The following is a 24,380-nucleotide window of genomic DNA, read 5'->3' on the forward strand; positions in this document are numbered from 1 at the left end:
AATTAGGATTTCGCGGAACCGCAGAAGCGGTTTATGAGTTTCTGAGCCATGAGAGCTAGGATGAGGAGCCCGGTGTGTGAGCGCTCGGGCGGCCGCATCAGCGGCCTCATTGCCTCGTAGACCCTGGTGGCCAGGAGCCCAGATCACTTTTGTGCGAGTTGGATCGGCGAGAACGCGTCTTAGAATTTGCGAGGCAAGAGGTGATATTTCGCCTGCAAGATAATGTTCACAGGCCCGGCGAGAGTCTGTGATAACCGTTTTCGATTTTGGATCGGCGGCAGCGAGAGCTATTGCGGCTTCCTCCGCTCGTGTTGAATTTGGGGCCCGAAAAGATAACCCCTCGACATTCATTCCCCGGTGGACTACGGCAGCCGTGAAGAATCCCGCGGGCGACGGCCCTGTGATGTCCACGTAATAGACGCCCTCTTTATAGCCATATTGCCTCTCAAGCGTGCTCGCTGAGGGCAGCGGGCGAGCGCCCAGCAGCTGGTGCGTCCTGCTGCATTGGAGGTTGGAAGTCTACTGACGAGCCCGCGAGAGAAATTTTCCGGTGGACGGAGCTTCCGCGAGCGGCGCGCGGACCGCAGAGAAGCGCAGGCGCGCCAGCCAATGGGCGCGTTAAGTTAGCCTGTTTTCGAGGCGGAGTACTCGAGCGCGACACCTAGGAGCTCAGTCGGAGCTATAGACCTTTCCAACAAGGCACCTGTGGTTGGCGCCATTTTTAAATCCCTCTACGGAAGGGGCGACGCCTAGCGGCGGCGCCATCTTGGACTGCTTGCGCCCGTGCAGTGCGTTGGTGTTTGCATAGCTTGGTGCTTCTCCTGCTGTTTTCGCTGATGACCTGCGACTGTTTTTGCTAGCAGTTCTATTTTTTTGTTTTGATTTCGTGTTTTCGAAACGTTTCTCGCTCGAAGACACGGGTGTACATTGATTACGTACTGCTTGGGCACCGATTTCACCGTGCGCGATTGCCCGATGGCCTCGACGGATACAGCCACGCTGCCGTCGTGCACGGTGGTACCTCAGCAAACCAAGCTTTTGGATATTGGAGGTAAGACGCCTTTTTGCACTATGTGGGGACTTTCAGCCGCTAACTCTGCGACATTTGCTTGCGCAGAAAGGCCGACGCGATACCCACCCGTCATTTGTATACGCCTTGCGTTACATTACCCGCGGAGCCCGTAGATGCGTTGGCAGCGTTGTTAAATATGTGAAATGGCTTTTAACAGGGTACGATATGTGTACAGAATGCAAAATGACGAGGCGAGGACTGCCGTTGTTACTAAATCGTAGTGGGCTGCCGAGATACGAGACAGCCACATATGAGTTTTCGTTCGGAGTTTGCCCACTTCGGCTGAGTGGGCGCTCCCGTGTGTGTTGTCACCTCGATCTCCGCTGCAGTCGACAAACCATGTAAGTGAACATTTGCGCCCTGAGTTATTCTCCGCTGAACACTGAAGCGAAGGAAAGGGGATCGACGTGGTCGAAATGTACTAAGCACGACATGCAACTAGTCGTACAGAGCACCCTCCCGCTGCTCGATCGAACTGCCGTTAACCCTTCGTCTAACCTTCTTTTTTAACGGCTTTGTCTCACAGCCATAGCAAAATCATTACGGCTGTGCAGCGCCAGCGGCGATAACCAGGCCGGCGCGCTGCCGTGATTGAGGAGAGGCGAAGGATTACGACGCGCTAGAGACCGCTCACTCCAAACTGCGCGAGGAAGCAAGCGACACGGGCAAAATCTTCGCGCGGCGGGGCCGCCTTCGCCTTCGTTCAGAAATTTGCATACGTGAGGAGTTTACTTCCGAGGTTATGAATGCGACTGCACTGCCAGAACGGGCTTCCAGTATCGTAGAACGCACCTCGTGGGTGACTAGCATACTACGATGTACTACAGCTGACATCTATCCATTTTGTAACGTGTTGCGGCTGTCAGCCACAGTCGGAGGCGCGCGCCTGATTGTTAGCGGGGTCTGTAACGCTCGTGGTATGCATGCACTGAGTATGCTTGGTACTTATCGCCAAATACGGCTTGCTGTCTAGCTTGCTTTTTTATTTTTTCTGCCATTAGAACAAAAGAAGTAATGCCAGGAGTACAAATGTAGATTGTGTGCACAAGCGTAGAATTTTTGTATTGGCAAATGAAGTATGAAATCGCTAGGCAAGGGCATTCATACTGTGGTAATAAACCAGCAGCATTATTCTGTAAATGGATGCACCATTGCAAAAGTAGCAGTGCAAGATTTATGAGGTTTGATCAACTTTTGTAACGTTACTCGCTAGAATTTTGTGGCCAGGTGTACTCAAAAAGCCATAGGCATTAATTATTTATTTTTTTTCCATATCTTACTTTCAGACAACTGCACATATGAACATCCCGAAGGCATTACAGCCTGGATAGACGACACCCGGGAATGGCCCTCCATCTCCAGCCCAGATATTGTGTTTTTCCTTCTTAACTCCAAAGCCTGTGACCTGCAGGCAATGAGGAATTACAGGTCACTGGAGTCCTACAATTATGTGCAAAGTGGCTTTGTAGGAAAAGTATTAATCCACAAAATCTCTGCTGATTTTTGTTATATCAAGGCAGCAGTGTGCCCATCGCAGTCAGTAAATGCTGCTCCAAGGAATGCCTGGGCATGTGTCAAACGCATGGGAGAAGTTGTCACTGCAGGGTGCTCCTGTATGGCTGGCAACGGCAAAACACGCAGCCATGTAGGTGCCCTACTTTGGAAAGTGCAGATTGCTGTTTTCCCAAGGGCTGACAGGCACTTCATGCACAGACAAAGCTGCGCTCTGGAATAGTGGCACTAAGCGCAATGTGGAGCCTGCCATGCTTGAGGACATTGAGTTTAAGCTGCACAAGGGAACTGTGGATGGTTCTCCGAGAAAACGCCCCAAGCCACGGTTTCTACCGATGACGCAGGAAGAGATTCAAAAAATGCACGAAGAACCACCATACGCTGATCTTTTCACCCTCCCAGGTGCGTCAGAAAATCTCTTAATCTTTAATTATGTTCATGAAAGAAAACAAGAAAAATATTTGCATCCTCAGTTTTTTCCATGCATCAGTATGACAGAAAGGTTGAAATGCTGTTTACTTCAGATTATTGTAGCGTAACCCGAATGCTTTCAAAATTGGAGCGCTACTGGATCTAGCCCTTTTTTCTGCTAGTTTTCAGACCAAAGCTGGCACTCATTGCTATTACTGTCACTAGCATTTAGTTTACTGAAACACCGATAATGCAGTGCCAGCTGCCATAGATTTGGATATGTGGCTTTCCCTTTGTATCTGGCAGTTTTTAGAAAGAAAAAAAATCTCCTTAAGTGTCCTAGCCTGTTTTGCAAGAGGCCCTACAGTCTTCTTATTCTTCATAGAGATTTCTCTTCACAACATCAGTCTACGCTTGGTTGTTTCCACTGCACCAACCACAGCATATCTTTTCCTCCGATATCCGCCATATCAGTGGCAGCCAAAGTGGCATCTAGTGGCCGGAGCAGCGGGAAACCAGGGGCTTGCTCAAATGACATTGCCAATGTTATTGTTTTTATGCAGGCACAATACTCGACGAGTCTCTCCATGCACCGGAGAGGCAACTGAGGACTCCACCTGTGCCTGCCAAAACAACCACTCATGGGGACCACTCCGACAACAGCTGCATGCAGTGCAAACTTTTTTACGATGAGTATGTGGCCCTGTCGCCTCTCGCAGCCAGTGCTCTGGAGCTTGAGACAGTAAGCCAAGCAACCCCACTGTGGCACTTCTCACGCAAGCTGCGTTTGACCGCCTCAAACGTGAGCAAAATACCAAAAAAAGACTCAACAAGTTGCGAGAAAGCAGCTGGCAGGATGCTGCACCCAACATTCATGGGGAATGCTGCTACAAAGCACGGAAAAAAGATGGAACCAGTCGCTTTCAAACAGTTTGTTACAAAAACACAGTTCCATGTCAAGAAAACAGGAACAGTCATAAATACTGACTACCCATGGCTCTCTGCTTCACCTGATGGAGTAATTGAAGGAGAAAATGCCATAGTCGAAATTAAGTGCCCGTATGTGCTTGATTGCATGCCACTTATTAATGGTGGCAAATATGATGTCCGGAGGGACAAAGAAGGCTTGCTTTTGCTGGCAGAAAATGGCCCAAATGGCTATTATAGTCAAGTACAGATACAGATGCTGTGCACAAAAACTGAGAAATGCTTCTTTTATGTTTGGAGCGCGCAAAGTGATGTTATTGTTTTTGTGCCTTTCGATGCGGGATACATTGAGACCAATTTCCCACGCCTGAAGAAATTCTACTTTTCTGAGTTACTTCCCCGTCTTTCGGACCTCAATGTTCGCGACGAATTAGATACAGTCGAGAGGTATAGCCAAATTTGCTTAATGTGAAACATTCTGTTGCATATATTCTGACAATAACAAAACAAGGCTCCCATAAAAAGTGTGTAGGTCCAGATCATGACGAAGAAATTACTGCTAGATGAGAGCAGATTTGACAGCCAATTTCAAATTTTGAGTAGCAGCGTACGAAATCTATCGGATAGGTTTGGTTTATGGGGGTTTAACGTCCTAAGGCAACTCGGGCTATGAGGGACGCTGTAGTGGAGGGCTCCGGAAATTTCGACCACCTGAGGTTCTTTAACGTGCAGTGACATCGCTGAAGCCTTCTGTTGCGGTACGGCTACTGTGTTCAACTTCGTTGCCCTCATGTAATCAAAATGTCAGAAGTGAGTGTGGTAAGGAGCACTGGCATTGCATCAACCAAAGCAGTAATAAAAATTTACTGGTTTCACATGTAGTAAGGGGCAAATTTAATGACAGCTCTCCATGAGGGGATTCCTGCTTGCAGCATGCTTTCAAAAAGTTTGAGGGGATGCTTTCATACAAAGCATGTCGAGTGTTGCAGGCCTCACTCCAATGTACAGATTTGTCAGGGAGAATGAGAGTATTCCCGAAAAAGGCAGACAACAGCATGCTCACAAGATACATTTGCTGAACTGTTGTTCAAGTCTGGCTCTAGGACCAAAGATCTGTTGTGGCTAGCATAAATATTGCATGCAATAGGTATTCCACAAGTTATGAAATTAATAATAAATCTTGACGTAGAGAGAAAGGGAACACGCGTCTTTATTAAAATGCAAACGGCACCCAGTCCAATACCGCGGATCTCAGTGTGGATCTCAGTAGGCGCAGTCGGGTCAAAGTGGCACAGGATGGGAGGCGAAACCAAAAGGCGGCGCAAGGTGTCGAAGGCGTCATCGCAAGCAGGCGTCCAAGCGGAGAGGTTGGAGCTGCCTGCGAGTAGCTGGGTCAGAGGAGCGATGATCGTGGCGAAATTCAAGATGAAGCGACGGAAGTAAGAGCAAAGGCCAACGAAGCTACGGAGCTGCTTCAGTGAGGTGGGCTTCGGAAATTCGGCAACGGCACGAAGTTTGGCGGGGTCCGGAAGAATGCCGTCTTTAGAGACTACATGTCCTAAAATGGTGAGTTGTCGGGCAGCAAAGCGGCACTTTTTCAAATTCATCTGGAGCCCAGCGTCAGTAAGACAAGTCAGAACGCGCTCGAGGCGGATGAGATGAGAAGAAAAGTCCGCAGAAAAGACGACGATGTCATCGAGATAGCAAAGACAACTCTCCCACTTGAGTCCACTAAGGATAGTGTCCATCAGGCGTTCGAAAGTTGCCGGGGCGTTGCAAAGGCCAAACGGCATGACGTTGAACTCATATAAGCCGTCAGGTGTTATGAAGGCAGTTTTTGAGCGATCAGCGTCAGCCATGGGCACCTGCCAGTAGCCTGACCTCAAATCCAGCGAGGAGAAATACTCAGCTCCCTGCAAGCAGTCCAGGGCGTCATCGATTCGTGGCAGGGGATAGACGTCCTTGCGTGTGATGTTGTTGAGCCGGCGGTAATCAACACAGAACCTGATGGAACCATCTTTCTTTTTTACCAACACAACAGGAGACGCCCAGGGACTGTGGGAGGGCTGTATGACACCCCGACAGAGCATGTCGTCCACGTGATCAGAAATGACGCGGCGCTCAGAAGCCGAGACACGATAGGGGCGCTGGCGAAGAGGGGCGTGTGTACCGGTGTCGATGGTGTGCGCAACGACAGACGTACGGCCCAAGGCAGTCTGAGGAAGATCGAAAGAAGAACTGAAGCACTGGAGGAGGGCGACGAGTTGATCACGTAGTGCGGGTGGAAGGTCGGCGTCAATGGCACGGTGGAATACGTCGGAGGGCGGTGGATCATTCTTAACATCACAAGAGCTGAGCACATCGACATCGAAGGAAGCGGTGGTATCAAGAATAGGGTAGGGAAGGCAGGAATCAAGTTCTTCAATACGCCCGAGGCATTCACCTTGGAGCACTGCTGACGGGCACGAAGATGAGTTCGAGACGTAAATTACACTTTGTCCATGGTCGATCGTCAGAACAGCAAAGGGAAGTAGGAGGCAGGGATGGCGGGAAGTGGTTTCGGAAGGCGTGAAGAAAACAGTTGAATGAGGGACGCCGACACAGGAGAGCGGCACGAGGGCAGCAGAAAACGGAGGAATGTCGGTATCAGTCGCGACCACAAGTTTGGCAGACTGCGTAGGCACGTCGCAAAAGGGAGCGTCGCACAGCGGAGAAAAGGCGATTTCAGCTCGAGCACAGTCAATAACGGCACGATGAGTCAAAAGGAAGTCACATCCCAGGATGATGTCGTGTGAGCAGTGAGACAGCACAATAAACTCGATGGTGTACAAAACATCTTGAATGAGGACACGGGCCGTACATGCGGCTGAGGGATGAATGCGCTGTGATGAGGCGGTGCGAAGCGAAAAGTCAGAAAGTGGGGTAGTCACTTTGCGGAGTCGGCGGCAGAGAGCTTCACTTATGACAGATACTGCAGCGCCCGGGTCGACGAGGGCGAGAACCTTGGCACCTTCCACGAACACTACGATTACATTAGCGGGACGACACGGAGGACTTGAGGAGTTCGAAACAAGCGCAGTTCTTGCCCCCGGAACTGCGGCTGTTAGTTTCCCTCAAGCGCGGAGCTAGAACGTCGCAGCATCGGAGAAGGGGAACGGCGTCGAGGGGAAGGCGATCGGCGAGTGGTGTAAATTTGGCGATCAGGGGAAACAAAGGGGGGACCAGGTGGCCTTCTCGGCGAGGATAGTTCGGCATCGTACGGGTAGGAGCGCAGATCAGGTCGAGAAGGCGGAAGGCGCTGGCGGCAAAGCCGCGCGACATGGCCGGGCAGACCACAGGCGTAACAGATGGGTCGGTTGTCCGCAGTACGCCAGGGATTGGTAGGATGTGGGCGAACCCTTGAGAACGGAGCTTGAGACGGGGGCTCAGACGGCGGCGGAGGACGGAAAGAAGGGGCGGCCTGGTAGCAATCGGGTGCCGGCGTATGTCGTGGCCTGGCCACCGCTTGGGCGTACGTCAGGGGTGCTGTCACAGGCGCGGGCACAGGGCTGGACGGTAGCAGATCAGCGACTTGGTCTTGCACGACACGGCGAATGGTAGGGGCCAAAGACGGGGTCGAGTCAGGAACTTGGCGGGCGGGGTCTTGAAAATGGGATATGAGGGACAGCTGGCGAGCGACCTCTTCACGAACGAAGGCTTTGATTTGGTTTAGAAGAGGGGAGTCCTCAGGAGTAGTACCGCCCAGGGCCAGTGTGGAGAGGGCTTCGTCGCAGACACCGGCACGCCGTGTAGAAGCGTGCTGCTTGCGGAGCTCGTCGTAGCTCTGGGAAAGCTTAATAACCTCACTGACGGTGGTGGGATTTTTCGCGAGGAGCATCTGAAATGCGTCGTCAGCGATGCCTTTGAGGATATGGTGGATCTTGTCCGCTTCTGGCATGGCGGCGTTGACACGTTTGCAGAGGTCAACGATGTCCTCAATGTAACTTGTGAAGGTCTCGTCGGTGTGTTGAGCGCGGTCCCGTAAGCACTGTTCGGCACGGAGCTTGCGCACCGCAGGGCGGCCGAACACTTCCGCAAAGCTCTTCTTAAATATGGGCCAAGTGGGTAGGTCCGCCTCATGGTTTCGAAACCAGAGGTTCGCCACGTCCGTGAGATAAAAGATGACGTTACTCAGCTTGATAGTGTCATCCCACTTGTTATAGCTGCTCACTCGCTCATACGATGACAACCAGTCGTCAACATCTTGGTCGGCAGTCCCACTGAAGCGGGCAGGGTCACGCTGCCGGATGGCGCCAGAACAAATGACGGTGGTTGAACTGGCCGCTGGTGTTGGGGCAGTCTCATCTGGCATGGTTGACACAGGCGGCAGCGTACGGCTCCAGAGTTCCAGGTTGGTAGGGGACATACCCCGCACCTGCACCAATTGTAGGGGTGCGTTTATAAGGCGTCCTCAAGAGACCGAACCGCCGTGCAGGATCTGGCAGCGTAGACGGGCGTAGCCAGCACCAAGGGAGCGGGGCAACTTCGTCGTCGTCAGGCGCAGCGTAGTGTCGGCGCATAACTTCGTCGTTGTCAGGCGCAGCGCAGTGTCGGCGCATGGCGGTAGCGGAACCTGTCACAGTTGGCACACTACACTAGTCAGGCATGTCAGCGCCTCCTTTATTTTTACAATGCCTGCTGAGTATGCTCAATTCAAGCGTCCAAGGCTCTCTCCTATCCTCCTTTCCTACTCTCCCCAATCGGCTAGCCTTCGCGCCTGCTGTGCTCCTGTGAGGGAGAGTACCATCTGGGTGGCGCCAGACGACGGAAAGCGGACGAAAACAATTTTCTAAGCGTTCTCTCTTCCTTCGTGAGGCGGCGCTCTGCATCTCGCATGACCATCAGGCTGCCTGTCAGGTATGGACGCGTCATTGAGCACGCTGTTCGTGGCGCTGGTCATCGTGGAGCGCATGTTTCGAAAGGAGTCAGAGTGTGCGGCGCAGCGGCCTTGGCATTGCTACGAAAGGCTGTGGTGGCTTGGTCGAATCATGTCGGTCTTTAAGCTAAGCTACAGCACTGAAACATACCGATAGAGGCACTGCAACTGCTTGACGAAAATATGAAATCAGATGGCAAATGTATTTAGCAATAAGTTACGCTAGTTTGGCTCTGGATTCAATCATGTTCTGTAAGGAAAATGGGAGAATGAAATGAAGACATGGTAAATCTTCCCGAGAAGGCATTTTTCGAAACTACCAGGTAGCAATAGCTTTCAAGTCGTAGCTGTAGTTTTGTGAGGATAAGCAGTCATAATTACGACAACTAGATAAAGAGTATTCTCTATCCTTGGCAGCCTGCAGCTACGATTGTTTTGAGAAGCGAAAAATGAACTTCAATAGGAAATACCCGGCGTATATTTTATATACTATTATTTAAATTGCTGGAAATATATGTGAATAAATGCACGTAAACGACCCCTTCTTTTGTACTGTCTGTGCAGCGAAGTTCCTCAGCTTCACATCAACAAGCATAAAATCTCCCACACTTCCCAAAAAAACTAAAAGCAGCAGCCGTACTGAACATAATTAACCGGTGCCATTTTACTGCTGCTACGAGGACACCTCGTCAGCGTCGCAGACAACACCATTTACCCGCGCAAAACAGTTTTCGTTAACCATAGTGCCACGAAACGAACGAACCTTAAAACTTATAACACTCTACTCGTCTGGTAAGGAAGAGCAATAAGTGGCGCAAACACCTCAAACAGCGCATCAAGTATGCCAGCTGCCATCCGCGAGTGATAAGCGGAGCGAACGCCGCAGTCAACCTCTGCAAACGGCAAGCAAAGCCGCCGCTCCCTCCAGCCGATTGTCGTTGGAAAAAGCGTCGCGCCGCGGTTTCAGCGAGAGCTACACAAGAAGGGGTAGGAAGCAAGAATCTGACAGACGCTAGGAGTAGGAGTAGGACAGCGCTATCACCACCTCGCGCCCATATGCAAGCATGACGCAAGCAGTGCTACCATCTGGCTAGCACCGCACCGCGGCAACTATCGGAAGTGAGGTGTACCGACGGCTCCCATTGCAAAGCAGGCGATGCGGCTGGCATTGTAAAAATAGAGGAGGCGCAGGGCATGCTTATGTCATATTCATCTAGTGTGGGATGACTGGGAGGCCCTTTTTGGCGTCAGTGCAGGAAGGAGCTCGTTCAGAGGCTCCTCAGAAGGGTTGAGTGCCCACCAGAGCTCCAACGTTGCATCTGCTCGAGTGGGTCCTGCTTCAAGGAACACCTCTGCCTAGAGGGCTTCATTTTGGGGCTTTATGAGGTGTCCTTTCATATTGCAGAGCCCTGCACACACAAAAATTATGTCACTGATCATCTTCTTCGAGGTGATGGGGAGGGCTTGCTTCAGCATCCGGTATGTTTTTATGCGGTTAATTGCACGTTCGACATGGATACGCACAGAGGCAATGCGTCGTGACTTGGTGACTTCCTTTTCTGTCAGCTGCTTCCGCCCTGCGAAGTCATTTAAAATGTCTGAGTCATACGTTCAAGCAACTTCTGAATGCATACCTTTTGTGAAGACTGGTGTGTTGAGGCGAATCCCCTGAACTTCAAGTTCCTCATCAAGGGTGAACCCTCGGTCCGCCATGATTTCATCTCCGGGCACAAGGTAGTCCCCAATATGGCTGTCCCTTGTTATATATTTGTCCGAAGCACGCCCACCATAAGCTTTTGAGACAAACATAATGCACCCATTAGGAGCTATGGCGACAAGAAACTTGATTGTGTTCCGTGCTTTGTAGCTGCTGTAAGTTTGTGCTCTCGCCCTGAGCTTTTTAGGACGCTGCAGAGAAACTTCAGTACAGTCCAGTATGCAAGTTGTGTTGCCGTAGCCATTGCTGATATTGCTGCCGTAGCATGCTGGCATGCTGTTCCTGATTGCCTTCCTGGGGAGCCAAATAACTGCCCTCTTCATTATTTGGCTAAGAAGCTGCAACATATATTTAATATAGTTTCCGACACTTGAAACTGACACTTGAAAAATAAGTGCTAAGTGGCCGTATAAAAGGCCGAGGCGAAGCCTCATAAGGCACATAAGAAGTTGATCCTCTGATGACAGTAAAGTTGGCTTATTTGTCAGTGCACTAACGACTTTAGTCAGCCTACTGAAAGCTGGAAAAGGTAAACCTGTATAGAAAACAATGTCATCTTTTGATAATGTCTGAAGAAACGAGCTTCTCAGAACCTCATGTGTAGCCATTTGTGCGTATGGGTGGTCTTCATGTGCTCGGTGGTTTGATGGAGCATCACTGCCTGTTGACACCTACAAGAAAACAGAAGCAGTGCATCAAAACAAGAAAAATACATAAGCATCTGCTTTGAATTACAACAACACAGATTTCAGAACACTCGGCAATTCAAATCGGTTTGCAAGTAATCACTCAGCCAAGCCTGTGTATTCCAGAAGTGAAGAAAGCATAATTTCAGTAGAATTTGAGACTCACCTTCCATGCTGAAAATATGCATGCAGCAGGAGCATCATATATGCTCGGTTATTTGTTGCTTATTACCACAACTTTCGTAATCATTTATGTAAAACACACTCACAATTCCTATCCTAGGGCATAGGTCAGAGCTTGTGACAGCTGGTGTTTGCGTTGCCTGAAACAAAACATGCAACTTTCGTTAAAAAAGCAACATTCTGAAGTTTGAGAAGCTACTGTAGTAACATACATGGCCAAAACACACAACAGGTGTTATATAATAGCTCGTGCTTATAGACCACTAACATGACAACACAGCCAAAACAGGGCTAGGTTCACATTCCTGTGCCTTGCCAACTTTCCGCAACAGTAGCTTTGGCAAATATAAATAGTTTCATACAAAAATAGTCCAGCTACATGGAATGAACTTCTACATTTAAGACGCTGCCATCGATCAACACTCTTTTAAGATGACGCATGAGAGAGCCTCTTTTGAATCAGTCAGCACAGATGTTACCTCGAGCAATATGCATGTCTCTTTTTCAGTTGTGTGCCCTTGTTTTAGATAATCAAGCTGCAAAGGTGGTACATACTGTTACACCACACTAATGTGACAAGTACTATTTCGCTCTACTGTGCCTATGGTAGACGGTCAGAAAGCTCATTCAACCCTTAACCAGAGCATCAGTAAGAAGTTGTTTTGCCTAATGTAGCCAGCATGCTCTGTCTCTGTGTGTTAATGCTGCCTGCTAATTTCTGAGCAATGCTATGAACATCAATTATCAATGTGTTGCATGAATAAGCTAATAGCTTACCTTATGGCCGAATAAGTGATATTCACAGCCTGTGGTGTCTTGAATTTCAAGAGCAGTGAATGTGTTGGCATGTTGTTTTGTGAGCTGCATTCATGTGAAGACAAGTGTACACTGCCATATTCAACACAAATGAGAAGCGTGTGTTCCTGAACCAACTTACCACATCTCTGTAATGGTGGCTGTAGTCTGTGTCATCATCCACGCCAGGATGTGGAGGTGCTACTTGTGTTATCTGAAATAAAGCACCGGCTTGTGGCTGCAGATTGATTAGTGTTTCTTTATGTTTGAATATGGCTACAGACTTGCCCTCTGCGTACACAACTACACAGCATAGCTTAGTAACGAGAAGTGCGAAACGGCTGCAAAATGTTCAACACAACCAGTGTTCCACTCGCCATGTTGACATGCTACCACGTAGACTGCTGTGAATTCTGGCTAGACAACACAGGTTTTCGCGTAGCCTGGAACAGGACGTCAAGCTCCAAGATTGAATCATCACATGGTTGTTTAAGTTGACCTATGGGTGGCAGTGCCACCTATAATCACTAGTAAAGTAAAAAATAAAGAATGTAAGCTTTGTTTGAACAGCCTTGACTGTGTGTGGTTAGTAAAGAGTGTGGAAATGCTGCAGTGACTCTGCATTCCACTTGCAAAATCTGAAGCCTGCATCTGGTAGTCTCCTTCTGAGGTACCATGTGTAGTAACCTATGCTGCCTGCATGGTTTTAAATGGAATAGTACTTTATTGCAATGTACAGAGGGCAAAACGCATGTCTAGAACACGTTCTGAGCGTTTTTCGGGCTGAGCACGCGATAACTAGCGATAAGATTTGGTTAAAAATAGTCTGGATGTAAACATGTGCAGTGAAACTCATCGAATTTCACCCTCATTTTTTGCCTGCTTGCTCGCAGCGGCTTTGGGAGCTGCGGAACACACAGTTTGGTTGTTCTAGGCATGTGTTTTGCCCTCTGTACAAGCTAAAGAGACATTAAACATCACCACAGCTGCAGCATTTTGTCAAAAAAACAGGCATGTACCACTTATTCTAATGGGGAAATTTGTTAGGAAGCTGTACTGCAACGGTTTACTTACTGCATCTGCATGCGGCATAGAAGAGCTTGCCTCACTCCTGAAGTTGCCGGAGACTTTCACCAATGTCTGTTTTGCCCAAAATAAAAAGTTTCACATTATGACCAATAATATATAGGACACATATGTGGCACGCTCATAATGCAAGTCAGTGCAAGTGCAGCACTGAAACCATTGCAAAAAAGTCTGCAAGCAAGTCCCGCCACCTGGTTACTCACCGTTTCGCTGACCTGCAGCTCCGGTGCTGGATGGGCACAAACAGTGATATTGGCCTCCGATTCCTGCAAGGAGAGATCAATATAAATAGCAATGTCTGCTGAGCATTAACACAGAAAACCTGGGTTCAATCACAGTTGAAAAAATCAGTGCCGTGGAAAGTATAGTGCAACAGTTGCCATTCTTACTGCATTTTGAAGCTGTGCAGAAGAGCTTGTCTCACTGCCAATGCTGTCAGAGACCTCCACCACTGTCTGTTTTGTTCAAAATAAAAGTTTGACATTATCACCACAAATATATAGCACACAAATATGGCATACACGTAGGACAAGTCAATGCAAGTGCACTACTGAAACCATTCCAAAAGGTTTGAAAGTCAGTCCCGACACCTGGTTACTCACCGTTTCGCTGACCTGCAGCTCCGGTGCTGGATGGGCTGGAACCGTGATTTCGTCCCTTGATGCCTGCGAGGAGATCGAGCTGAACTAAGTTCCTTAAAATAGACAGCAATGTTTGCAAGTAAAATCTCTGTAGTTCGTTTAGAGTTTTAAAAAAACAGTGCCACTGACCATATGAGGATATGAGTAGAGGTAATTACATTTCACATTCATTCTTTAAAAAGCCTCCTGTTTGGGTTCTTGCATGAGAACAAAGCCTGATTGCATGGGTAAAACAGAATAGGTGTAAACATCTTTGTGGCAAATATGCGCGATATGCAATTTTAAAAAAGTGGATAGACAGGTGATAGCGCCGATTTAATTTGGAAGGCCGTTCCAGTCCGAAGCCAGGCGGGAATAGGATCGTGTTGCAAAGTACACTGTAAAGACCCGGACATTTGTTAAAGAAAGGCCTCGCCATTCTACTGTTACATTGCTGCCACATTAGGCAAATGGTCATCGAAGTTCCGACCCGATGCACACACGGGTGCAAGCCTCCACTGGCACTGAACGCCGCGCGTCAGTTCTGTTTCACTCCTCAACATAACTTGCTCTAGGACAACAAAAATAACACTTACCATTAGTAGGGCGGCATCGCAGAGCATTTTCAACGAGTTTGAGTCCATTCCAGGCTGCAAGTGTGCGGTAATGATCTGTCAATTCACAGGACTACGGCGACCTTTGGTACAAAAAAAATGAACAAAGTGCAAGATATGGAGGCTTTTACCGTTTGCGGTGGTTCTTGTCTCGGCGAACCGTTCGCCGATATCAGCGCGGCTGATCGGGGAGGAGTGATCGGGGAGACTGATCGGGGAGACTGATCGGGGAGGTCCCGCAAAGATATTCTTCGCTCGCTGAAAACAAAAGCATTCTGTTACCACTGCCGCGCTACAACGACGCGTCTTAACAAACCTTTTTGGGCACAACCGGATCATGTTTAATTATCCGTCGTCTCCCTTTCACAACCTGCAAGATATTGGTAGCGCTCAGCGAATTGTTATTGCACTACTCGTTGCACGTCTTACCTTCCTTTGGTAGCCAAGGCGAAGCATGGGTTCCGGATTTTGCTCCGTTCTCTTCCCATCAACAAAATGCAGAGAACATATCCGGGAAGACTCTGAAGGACTGAAGTCTTTCCGGTTGACAGCATTTACCCAACGCTGCCTCAGGTCAGGGTCCGCGGGAAATCGGTGCAACAAAAACATGTTGCACCCGCAGTTTTCTTGAAGAAGAGCGTGAGTTCTGCAGTGCACTTTTCTCGCCGCATTTCTTTTTTTTTTGATTGCTGGTGCATCCGTAAACAGCACAGTGCTGTCCGGAAGAAATTTTGTAGCTTTCAGACATCGTAGGAAGCTGCTATGACCGCGGGAAAAGAACACGTACACGCACGCCTGCAGCAGTTACACGAGACGAAGCAGTCCAGAGCCAACGGGCAACACTGGGATGCGCGTTACTCTCGATACCAGTGAGCTGCTGCTGGCCTTCTGATCCCTGGTTTGAGGCTTGTTTTGGAAGATGGCGCTCACCACGATAGAAAGGTCGGAGCGCAACTTAAAGGGGTGGAGACACCAAATTTTGAAGCTATAAAAAGCCTGCTATGGGATTCCTATGTATGCAAGGGCAGTCACTGCCAGGTGTTGGACGCAACAAACGTTTAAAAAATATTTTAATTCGGTTCCAAAGATTACCTAAATGCTCACTCTCACGACCTAGACCCATTCGCTAGAGCCATCAACCATGACGTCACAAGGGGTGTAGAAAAATAAAGTTTTAGTGACGTCATACCAAAATACAGTGACGTACGATGAGCGGGGCACAGCCGCGTGAGCGCAGTCGACGCACCAGCGAGCCGCGTTTGCTGCTAACCGCCACTCGCTCGGTTTGCGGCGCGCCGTTGCGAACAGCGTCGCAACGTCCGATTGCAGCTCGTTGCCTGCGTCCGGCCTGCTAGATGTCAACGGCGGGCCGCTCGCGGCAACAACGACGGGAAGCGGCAGCCAATGCGAGCGCGGAGAGCGGCAGCGTCATGATGACATAGGGCGCACTCCTTGGAGCCGGGCGGCCTGCGCCAGTCTTCGTGCCGACCGCCGGCATCTGAAGAACGCGATAGTATTGTTTGTTCACGTTCATAGCAAACCCTGGGATATATGAATATCAAAAATGCATCGTTTCTGACGATCGTTGGCAAATACCGAGTTCCTGGTAGAAGTGATGACTGCGATGCAAGCAAATTTCATCCCATAGCCGGTTTTGTGCTGCTGCTACCTGGTGCGGTTCGCCTGCCGTCTGCTAGCTCTGTTGCTGAAGACGTCGTGGAAATCGAGGATATCTTTTATTATGGGACGAGTTCACAGTAAAGGGGTGCCGAGCGGAGCACGTTTCTGAGCGCTGGCCAGTCCCGAAGCTCCCTCAGCTGCGGAGTCGATATCGAAAGCAGCTAGGCCTAGCGACGACTAGGGCAGTCTGGGACCAGCGCGCAGGTCGTCGGCCGGCGTTGCCGCAGGCAGTGTCGCTGCCGAAAGATCCACTTTTAGCACAGATGCATGCTGTCGTATCTCGAATCTAGAAAGCATCCTTTCTGGTGGCATGGCTGTTTGTATTTTCTTGTGCGGACGTGAAGTACGCCGAGTCTGCCGGCCGGTAGGTCAGCCTGGATACCGTCTGCCGACGTCATAAAAGCGAGCTAAAGAGTGTTCTTGACGTAAATAATAAACCATTGGACAAGAAATGTGAAAAAAGTGTCATTTTTGAGGATCGCTGACCAATACTGAGCTGCTAGTAGAGGTAACAACTGTGATATGAGCAAATTTCTCACAACCGCGCCTAGCAGCTGCCGCTGGCGCGACGTCGGGGTCCGGCTCGCCTGGCGCCCGCTAGCTCCGCTGCCGAAGGCGTCGAGGAGATTGACCATACTATTATTTTATTGTGAGATGATTCTGTTAACACTACAGCTATTTGTGAAAAGTAGGCCTTTTATTATAGCGCAGGCGACTTCCGAAGCGCCGGCCGCTTGCTAAACAGGCTATAGGCCTAGCGACGACCACGGCAGCCAGGCAGCAGCAGAGCTCGTCGCCCGGAGCGCCCGCGAGCGGTGCCGTTGCCGAAAGCTCCCAACATAAGCAGACATGCTTTGTCGCTGCTCGAGTATAGCTGGCAGTTCTGATAACAAGGCGATCTTGTCTTTTCTTGTGATATTTGTACACCATCCCAAGCAGCGCTCAGGTACTGCTGCACGGCAGCGAAGTGTGACACCGGTTATGGGCGCAGCTTGGGTAGAGCGGCGCAGCGATGCTTACTGGCATTTTGCAAAGTGTTTCGCATCCTCACGCGAACCCGCGAAGGCGATATTAGCGTGCGAACAAAAAAAAAGTCATGTCCTCACTCGTTGGAATCAGATCTGTCAGAATCCGAGCTGCTGGGACTAGACGTGCAGTTGTTTGTTTTCATATGCGCTGGTCAGCACGTGTGTGGGAAAGCAGACGATGCAGCAGTAGGTGCGTCACAACTTTTGTGGGCCCACGTGACCAAGCGAAGCAGTTGATCTTCCCCCTCTGTGACGTCACTGTACAACTCGGCGTTCCGAAACCGAAACCGAAAATCGTTCACCTAAAAATGCTATAATAAATTATTCACTGTGAATATATGAATCTTTGAGTGTGTATCATGCTTCCTGGAGCCATAAGAAACGTTTGCAACTAAGAACGCGCGAACCATAAATTTGGTGTCTCCACCCCTTTAACGGCCATTTGATTCCCGTGGACGTATGAGCGCGCCACCTGACGTTTCCGCCATTTCCGTTTCCGGAATTATTTCGCGCGCATTTTGAACATGGCAGCAGCCAAGCGCAAGTTACTTCCATTCTTGCTAGACGACGACGAACTTGACACCCGTAGGCGCAGGCAGCAGCAGCGGTTTACCTTCATGCTGCAAGCTGCCCGTGTTGCCATTCAAGGTAAGATTCCACTGCTTTATCGCATTACAGAATATTAACTTTCTGCTCTCTTCGTATGAAGACCACAGAATCACCGAGAGGAGCATCCGTGGCATTGAAAGATACATACTCAACGTAGTACCTCGGTACACAGACATGCAATTCAAGGAGCGTTTCCGGATGACCCGAAGCACCTTAGAGGTAAACGACGCGATCAATTTTGTTGTGCAGCGCTAAAGAACGACACACAGAGAAGCACAGGCAGGCGCTGTGCTTCACTGTGTGCCGCCCTTGAGCGCTGCAAGAGCTATTAGAAACCAACAAATCCAGCTGACAGTTTTGCTACAATTTTGTTTGTTCACCATGGCGAATACGAGCGCTATTAAGAATGCTGTATGATTTCGGTGACCGGCGTCGCGGCCAACCAATAGGAGCGGGGCAGCGAGAGCGTTTTTGAGATTATTTTGGACTGCGAGCGATCGGTAATCCGGCCCCAGTGGCTCCCTAAGCACAAGCAAGCACTAAACACGCTTGTGAGCGCACTTTATGACGGTAAAAGGGCAACACTTTCTATACATTTTGTATCTGCAATGAGCTAGTATCTTAAAATGCACTGGCCCATTTTGTTGCTGATGAAATTCATTATATCTAAGCTCATATCTTGAGCTGGGGCAGCAAGCACTGGACATTCAAAACTTTATGGTTCCCATGCAGGTGCTGCTGAGAATCACGCAAGAGTGGCTCATCATGGAGAGGACACCTCGAATACCTCTGCAAACTAAAGTCCTGATGACATTGTGGTTGCTGGGCAACCAGGAATCGTTTCGTGGAGTGGCAGATAGATTTGGGATCAACAAGGGCTTGCTGTTTTATCCAACAAATCGCATTATAGAGGTCTGGGCATGTGCTGCAAAAGAACTCATCCGTTGGCCTGCAAACCTGCAAGACGTTGCTCGGGAATGTGCCCGGAAATGGCGTTTCCAGGAGTTGTTGGAGCTGTCGACGGATGTCACATTGCAATCCAGGCCCCCGAAAAAGAACAAGATGCATACTACAACAGGAAGGAATTCCACTCAGTCATCTTACAGGGTTGCTGCGACAGCAACATGATTTTCACTAATGTACACGCAGGCAGCCCGGGACGGATGCACGCGCGCATAGACATAGACGGATGCCGAATAGACTGCTCTCCTGTGCGCACGCGTGGCAATCACGCCGTCCGTGCCGCTCGTGGCGCTGCGACGCCGGCACCCTCTCTTGGTAGTTTAAGGTAACTAAATAGGGAAGACGCGTCGCGGCGAAGCAACATCGAACGGGACCACTCCCCACAAATTGCATGCTTAAATAGCTGACACTTCTTTATTACAATTAAAATAACTTATAAGGAAGGCCACCTGATCACTCCCAACAAGTACCCATGAAAGGCTATTACATTTTCTATAAGTAGAAAATGTAGTTTTGCATTTTTGCTCTCTATTGTACTTGACAGTTCGGTTTCCAAATGGAGTCAAAGCGTAACATTGCAAAAAAAAAATAGCTACCCTTTTTCACATGCGTTTACACCTCAAAAAAGTGGGCACGGAGATTCGCCGTTATTTTCGACGAACTGTCATACCAGCCAGCACATGCATGGCTGGCTCCGTCGAAATCAAGACGCAGCTTCCATCAACACATCGTGTCTGTCTATATTTTAAGGCGACTTTTGCCAATGAGAGGACACCTAGTTGCTGTCAGAGGAAATCTTAGTTTCATGAACTCACACTCAGGAAATATCATGCAACAAACCCCATGTTTCCTGCCACATGACATAGCAAAAGTGTGTCCAGTGACGATGATGGGCTGATTAACAAACGCTACATACTTGATCTCGATTGAAAATGAAAGCTTGGGAATAGCCAGTGGCTTCGCAGGCGCACTCAAAGAAAAGCTAAATGACATTATTATTTGGGGCCTTCGGCCTAGTCAGCTTACTGGCTTTTAGGACAGGATGCAAAAGAAGGAGCTAATAAAGTACGCGATTACCACATCTATCCAAAGTAAAGGTGTTGAGTTTAATTTAGGCAATGATTATATAGGTGGCCTACACTACTGTTTCGGAGAGAAGTCAGTTCTGTACTAATTTACCTTCTTGTGCGGGCCACTCCTTGTGGGGATAGCGACATGAACGGTTCCCCTTTATTTGATAACGCAATTTATGGAAAATTAAGTCATCTAAAAACTTTTTATTTGGTGAGGTTCGCACTTCGTCAACACATTGAAACTGGAACTATTCAATGCAGGAAAAGTTTTGTGAACAGACTTTGGCATGTAGGACCATCATAACTCTAAGTCTGCATACCAAGAGACGAGAGCGTTCAGGGGCTAATGCGCATTGCCAGTGTTCTGAGTAAAGAAAGTCCATACAGTAACTGAACCCGCTCCGGCTTGTACCTCAACCTAAATTAACCGGCCAGTTAAAAGATACTTTTCACATGAAGGTACTGATATTTACATTTTATAAAGTTGCTCGTCTTAAAACACATCAATAATTTCTATGGACAATCGACAGTCGTACAAAATTCATTAAGAGTCATTAAATAATGGAATATAATTAAATAACAATACTCACCATAGCTAAAAAATTAAATAACAGAAGGTTCAAGTTAGGAAGGACGGAATATTTATCTTTGCTTTCATTAGCGAGACCTGGAGAGAATACTGTCAATAGAGGACTTATATTAATGTTGTGAACAGGGTTAATTGGAGACACATGGGAGAGGCCTTTGCCCTGCAGTGGGCGTAGACATTTGTTAGGTTGGGGCAACCAAAAGGAAATAAAAATAATATGCCCCCGCCTGCACCGCTTACGCACAACAGGCGGATGGTGGTGATTAACGCTGGACGTGATTAAAACTGGCCTGACAAGCAAAGTGCGTTTACCAGGTATTTCCTGAGACATTGCCATTGAGCTAACTAAAACGCAAACACGTGTTCAGTTCGAAGTCGTAGTCATGACCGTTTCTCTCTTTGATGATGATGGCGAGTTTTTCTGGTGCAAGGGCATCTGCGGCCATAGAGCGCCATGGCACAAGGTATTTTCCGTTCACTCAATGTGTGCTCAAAGATCCATTTCTCAAGAATTTCACCCTGATTAAGCCGAGCACCAGGCCAGGGGAAACTTGTAGTCGTTGTATGACCGGTGGGCACCCGGTGGCACTGGGGATCGAACCGCAGACCTCCCGCGTGCGAGGCGGATGCTCAACCACTAGGCCGCCGCTGCGGTGCCATTGTTCTTTTTAACACGCACTATCCAGTAACGGTAACTGAATGGAGTATTGTCTGCCTTATGACTTCAATTTTGTAGTTTAAAACTTTTTTGTAGTTTATGGTGGTCCGGGTTTCGAACCCCGGGCCAGGACGAATTTTTCTTTAACTATAGACCAGATTTTTTTTACCCTCGCACGCAGGCTGCGGGCGCGCTCCTACTCTCGACAGCAGTCGCCATCTGTCGGCGCGCGCGGCCCGAGGGACTGCGGGTCGCGCTGGCGCCGCGCGTAGAACGCATGTTTACGTGTTCGCTTCTGCCGTTGTTGTGCTCCATTAGCTAACGTATGAGGGTGTGTGCTGTGCGTCACTACTCCCATTTTCCCTCTTCCATACAGTACTGCGGTTATCTTGCGCGCAGTTACTCGTTAACGTGACATCCGAGGGTAGTCGACCAGGTAGTGTACGGACTGGAAACCGGCACTTCTAAGCAGATTTCTGCGCTGTCGTGTCGTTTGTTGTCGCCTTTTACGTGCGATATCATCTATGATAATTTTGTGCATCAGAATGTCGATCTATTGATTTGACTCAGTGGAGTAGTAACTGGATAGGCGAGCTGCAAACTGAAGGTTGTCCCGACGGAGCTCGTGTTTTCGATCACCAGTACGTGTTCGGCATCCTTGCGCTGAGCTTGCTCTTGTTCCCATTAAACACATTTCATGCACAGGATTGTAAGCACGACCGCTACCGATTTCAGCTGCTTTTTCCGCGCGCATGTCAGAGGTATCTGGGGGGTAAAGGTTTATCTATAGCATCTTTCTGCTGTTGGTATCTACCTTATAGTTTGGTTTGGTTTATTAAGGTTTTACGTCCCAAAGCGACTCAGGCATCGAAATTCGGCCGCCGCGGCCGGGATCGAACCCGAGTCTTTTAGGCCAGAGCCGAGAGCCGTAACCACTGAGCCACTGCAGCGGTGCGGTATCTACCTTATTCATAGGAAAATATGCGCGATTTCATTACATTTTCCACACTTAGCCAAACGGCTACGCAACGCTCTCACACGCGGCGAGAGCTCCTGAATAAAATAACGCGACTTCGGACCTCAGAATTAGTGAAAGCTGGATTAGCTGCTCATATCTATTCAAGCTTTGATAAATTAAGCGAAAGTACATTTTTATGCACCAGGTTGCATAAACCATGACAAAATTTGTTTTCTGTTGGCGCTGCGACTCAGTTGAGCTCACAGCGGTAATTTGTCGGTGCGGCGACAAGAAAGCCCTGTTTGAGGAGGGGGGGGGGGGGGGGGGGCTTTATGGCCGGCCGGCAGGAAGGAATAAGAGTGCATGGGAATTGGAACTGCATGCTAGCCGCACACCTAATGCTTGATATTGAACAAAAAGTTTCTTTGCGGTGGAGCACCAAGACGGAATTCGATTTAAGCACGAGCGCGTTCTAAGCGCCGGCACAATTAACATGAATGTCAAACTAAATTTCATTAAAACGCGTCAATGTCATCGCTTTGATAACGTAAATACTCCCTGCAACACAGCCACGCAGCGGAAGTATGCTCGACAATGTTTTTTTAGCGCCCGAAGCGCGGCTCTATGCAGGCGCGGCCGCGGAACTGCCGCAGCCCCGCAGTCCCCAAAGAAACGCCCGCACCGCGGCGCGCCAGTCGGTGCAAAATGGCCGCGCCCGGGAGAGGCTCAAAATTCTGGTCTATAGTTCTTCGTATACGAAGTTTCTGAGAAAGCTGTATAGCTTTCCTTTGTAGCCGTATGGCTGCTCTCGGGTGGATGTCAGTGAGTAATTACTCTTTCATTAAAACAATACAATGCAACAGTTTTTTCTCTTGATATAGAACTACCAGGTACTGAAGGCGTTCCAGGTAAATTTTATATAAAATTGGAAAGTTTCTTTATCTCCGTTAAAGTTCGCCTTTTTTCGAATTTGTTTCAATCTAGATGATTTCAACGCCTAATTAAAAATCATCTTCACGGTCTAGAAATACGAAGTTTGTCCGAAGACAATAAAAAGAACCCATTTACTAAGAAAAAATTTCAACCTCAGGTTTTTATTCTTCCGTAAACATTGAACCACTGGCTCGTTTATTGCATGATACACCTCAGCCGCTTTCTCATTCCTGAGAAGAAGGCTGAGGCTTTTATTTGATTGGTTGGGATCCTCGACATCCTTGGCCAGCCAAGGATGGCCGAAGCAGACACGCGGGTCATACAGACGAAAATGGGAACGTGCGCATGTGCTTACATACCAAGAGGGACAAGGCTGTCGACACATGTAATCGTGACGTATGCCAGGGAAGCCAAAGAAACTATGAAATGAGAACACACACGCATAGAAGCATAGGAAAATAATCACATCCACGTGCAACCAGCAAAACCGTATCTGCAGTGAAATGGATTAAAAAAAGCAGAAATGAGTCATTTCAGGGCCGCTAAACCATTTAGTGCACATGAAAATGCGTCACTGGCCGTGTACGCCACAGCAGCCGAGGGGCAAAAAAGAAGAACTGAAAGATTCAGTTTTGCATTTGTATTCGCGCACTTTTTTGTCGTGATCCAGACGTAAGGACACATAATGAGGTGAAAAGATGTAATTTGCATGTGTGATACCTGTTCGGGAATGATAAATGTCATGAAAGAGCTTTAAGCGAAGCATGGCTCTGTGATGTTCTAGAGATTCCCAGCCTAATGCTTGATTAGAAAACGTCGCACTAAATAACATATCTTTGGCTGACTTACCAAGAACGTAACGGGCAGATCTGTTTTGAACTTTCTCAAGCTTATCTTTATCGAGTGCAGTGGGAGGATCCCATACCGCGCAGGCATATTCTTAAACGGAGCGCACATTTGACTTCAATAAAATTGTTTTGGCCACTTGGAGAAAATTGCTAGTGTTCCTGCGTAAAAAGCCAAGGGATTTAGAGGCTTAGCAACGATGTAGTCCACATGCCGGTGCCAGCTTAAAGATGGGGTCAGATAAACTCCTAGGTATTTATACTCGTGAACTACTTTTAAGGTTTTTCAGTTAATGGTATAGCGGAAATAATTTGTTTCCTTCTTTCTCGTGAATTTCATACACACAGTTTTTTTTAAGTTTAAGTTCATGTTCCATTTCTTGCACCATGCGTGTATTGAGTCCAGATCGTTTTGAATTGCCTGGCAGTCGCCATCGCAGATAGTTTTTCTGTATAATATGCGGTCATCCGCGAATAGTCTCATGCATGACGTGACGTTGTCTGAA

The 24,380-nt window shown here is 48.5% G+C and overlaps 1 protein-coding gene and 1 pseudogene across 2 annotated transcripts; one reads left to right on the forward strand and one right to left on the reverse strand.

Moving 5' to 3' along the window:
* The first annotated feature begins 693 nt into the window (after positions 1–693).
* On the forward strand, positions 694–3,561 carry LOC149361981 (uncharacterized; annotated as a pseudogene). Its single transcript, XR_016288470.1, has 2 exons — positions 694–1,051; positions 2,359–3,561. The product of XR_016288470.1 is annotated as an uncharacterized LOC149361981 (transcript).
* Positions 3,562–9,338: 5,777 nt separating this feature from the next.
* On the reverse strand, positions 9,339–14,994 carry LOC149361982 (uncharacterized). The gene is made up of 9 exons (XM_089568199.1): positions 14,968–14,994; positions 13,907–13,969; positions 13,694–13,759; positions 13,508–13,570; positions 13,293–13,358; positions 12,361–12,432; positions 11,510–11,563; positions 10,472–11,225; positions 9,339–10,414 (listed from the first exon to the last, which is right to left on the reverse strand). Exons 1-9 carry the CDS (start codon positions 14,992–14,994, stop codon positions 10,194–10,196), a joined length of 1,386 nt encoding a protein of 461 aa, XP_089424325.1. The 3' UTR covers positions 9,339–10,193.
* Between the last annotated feature and the right edge of the window lie 9,386 nt (positions 14,995–24,380).

This window comes from Amblyomma mixtum, chromosome 2 (assembly GCF_055824585.1).
Source record: "Amblyomma mixtum isolate Tamu chromosome 2, ASM5582458v1, whole genome shotgun sequence".
Classification (NCBI taxonomy): Eukaryota; Metazoa; Arthropoda; class Arachnida; order Ixodida; family Ixodidae; genus Amblyomma; species Amblyomma mixtum.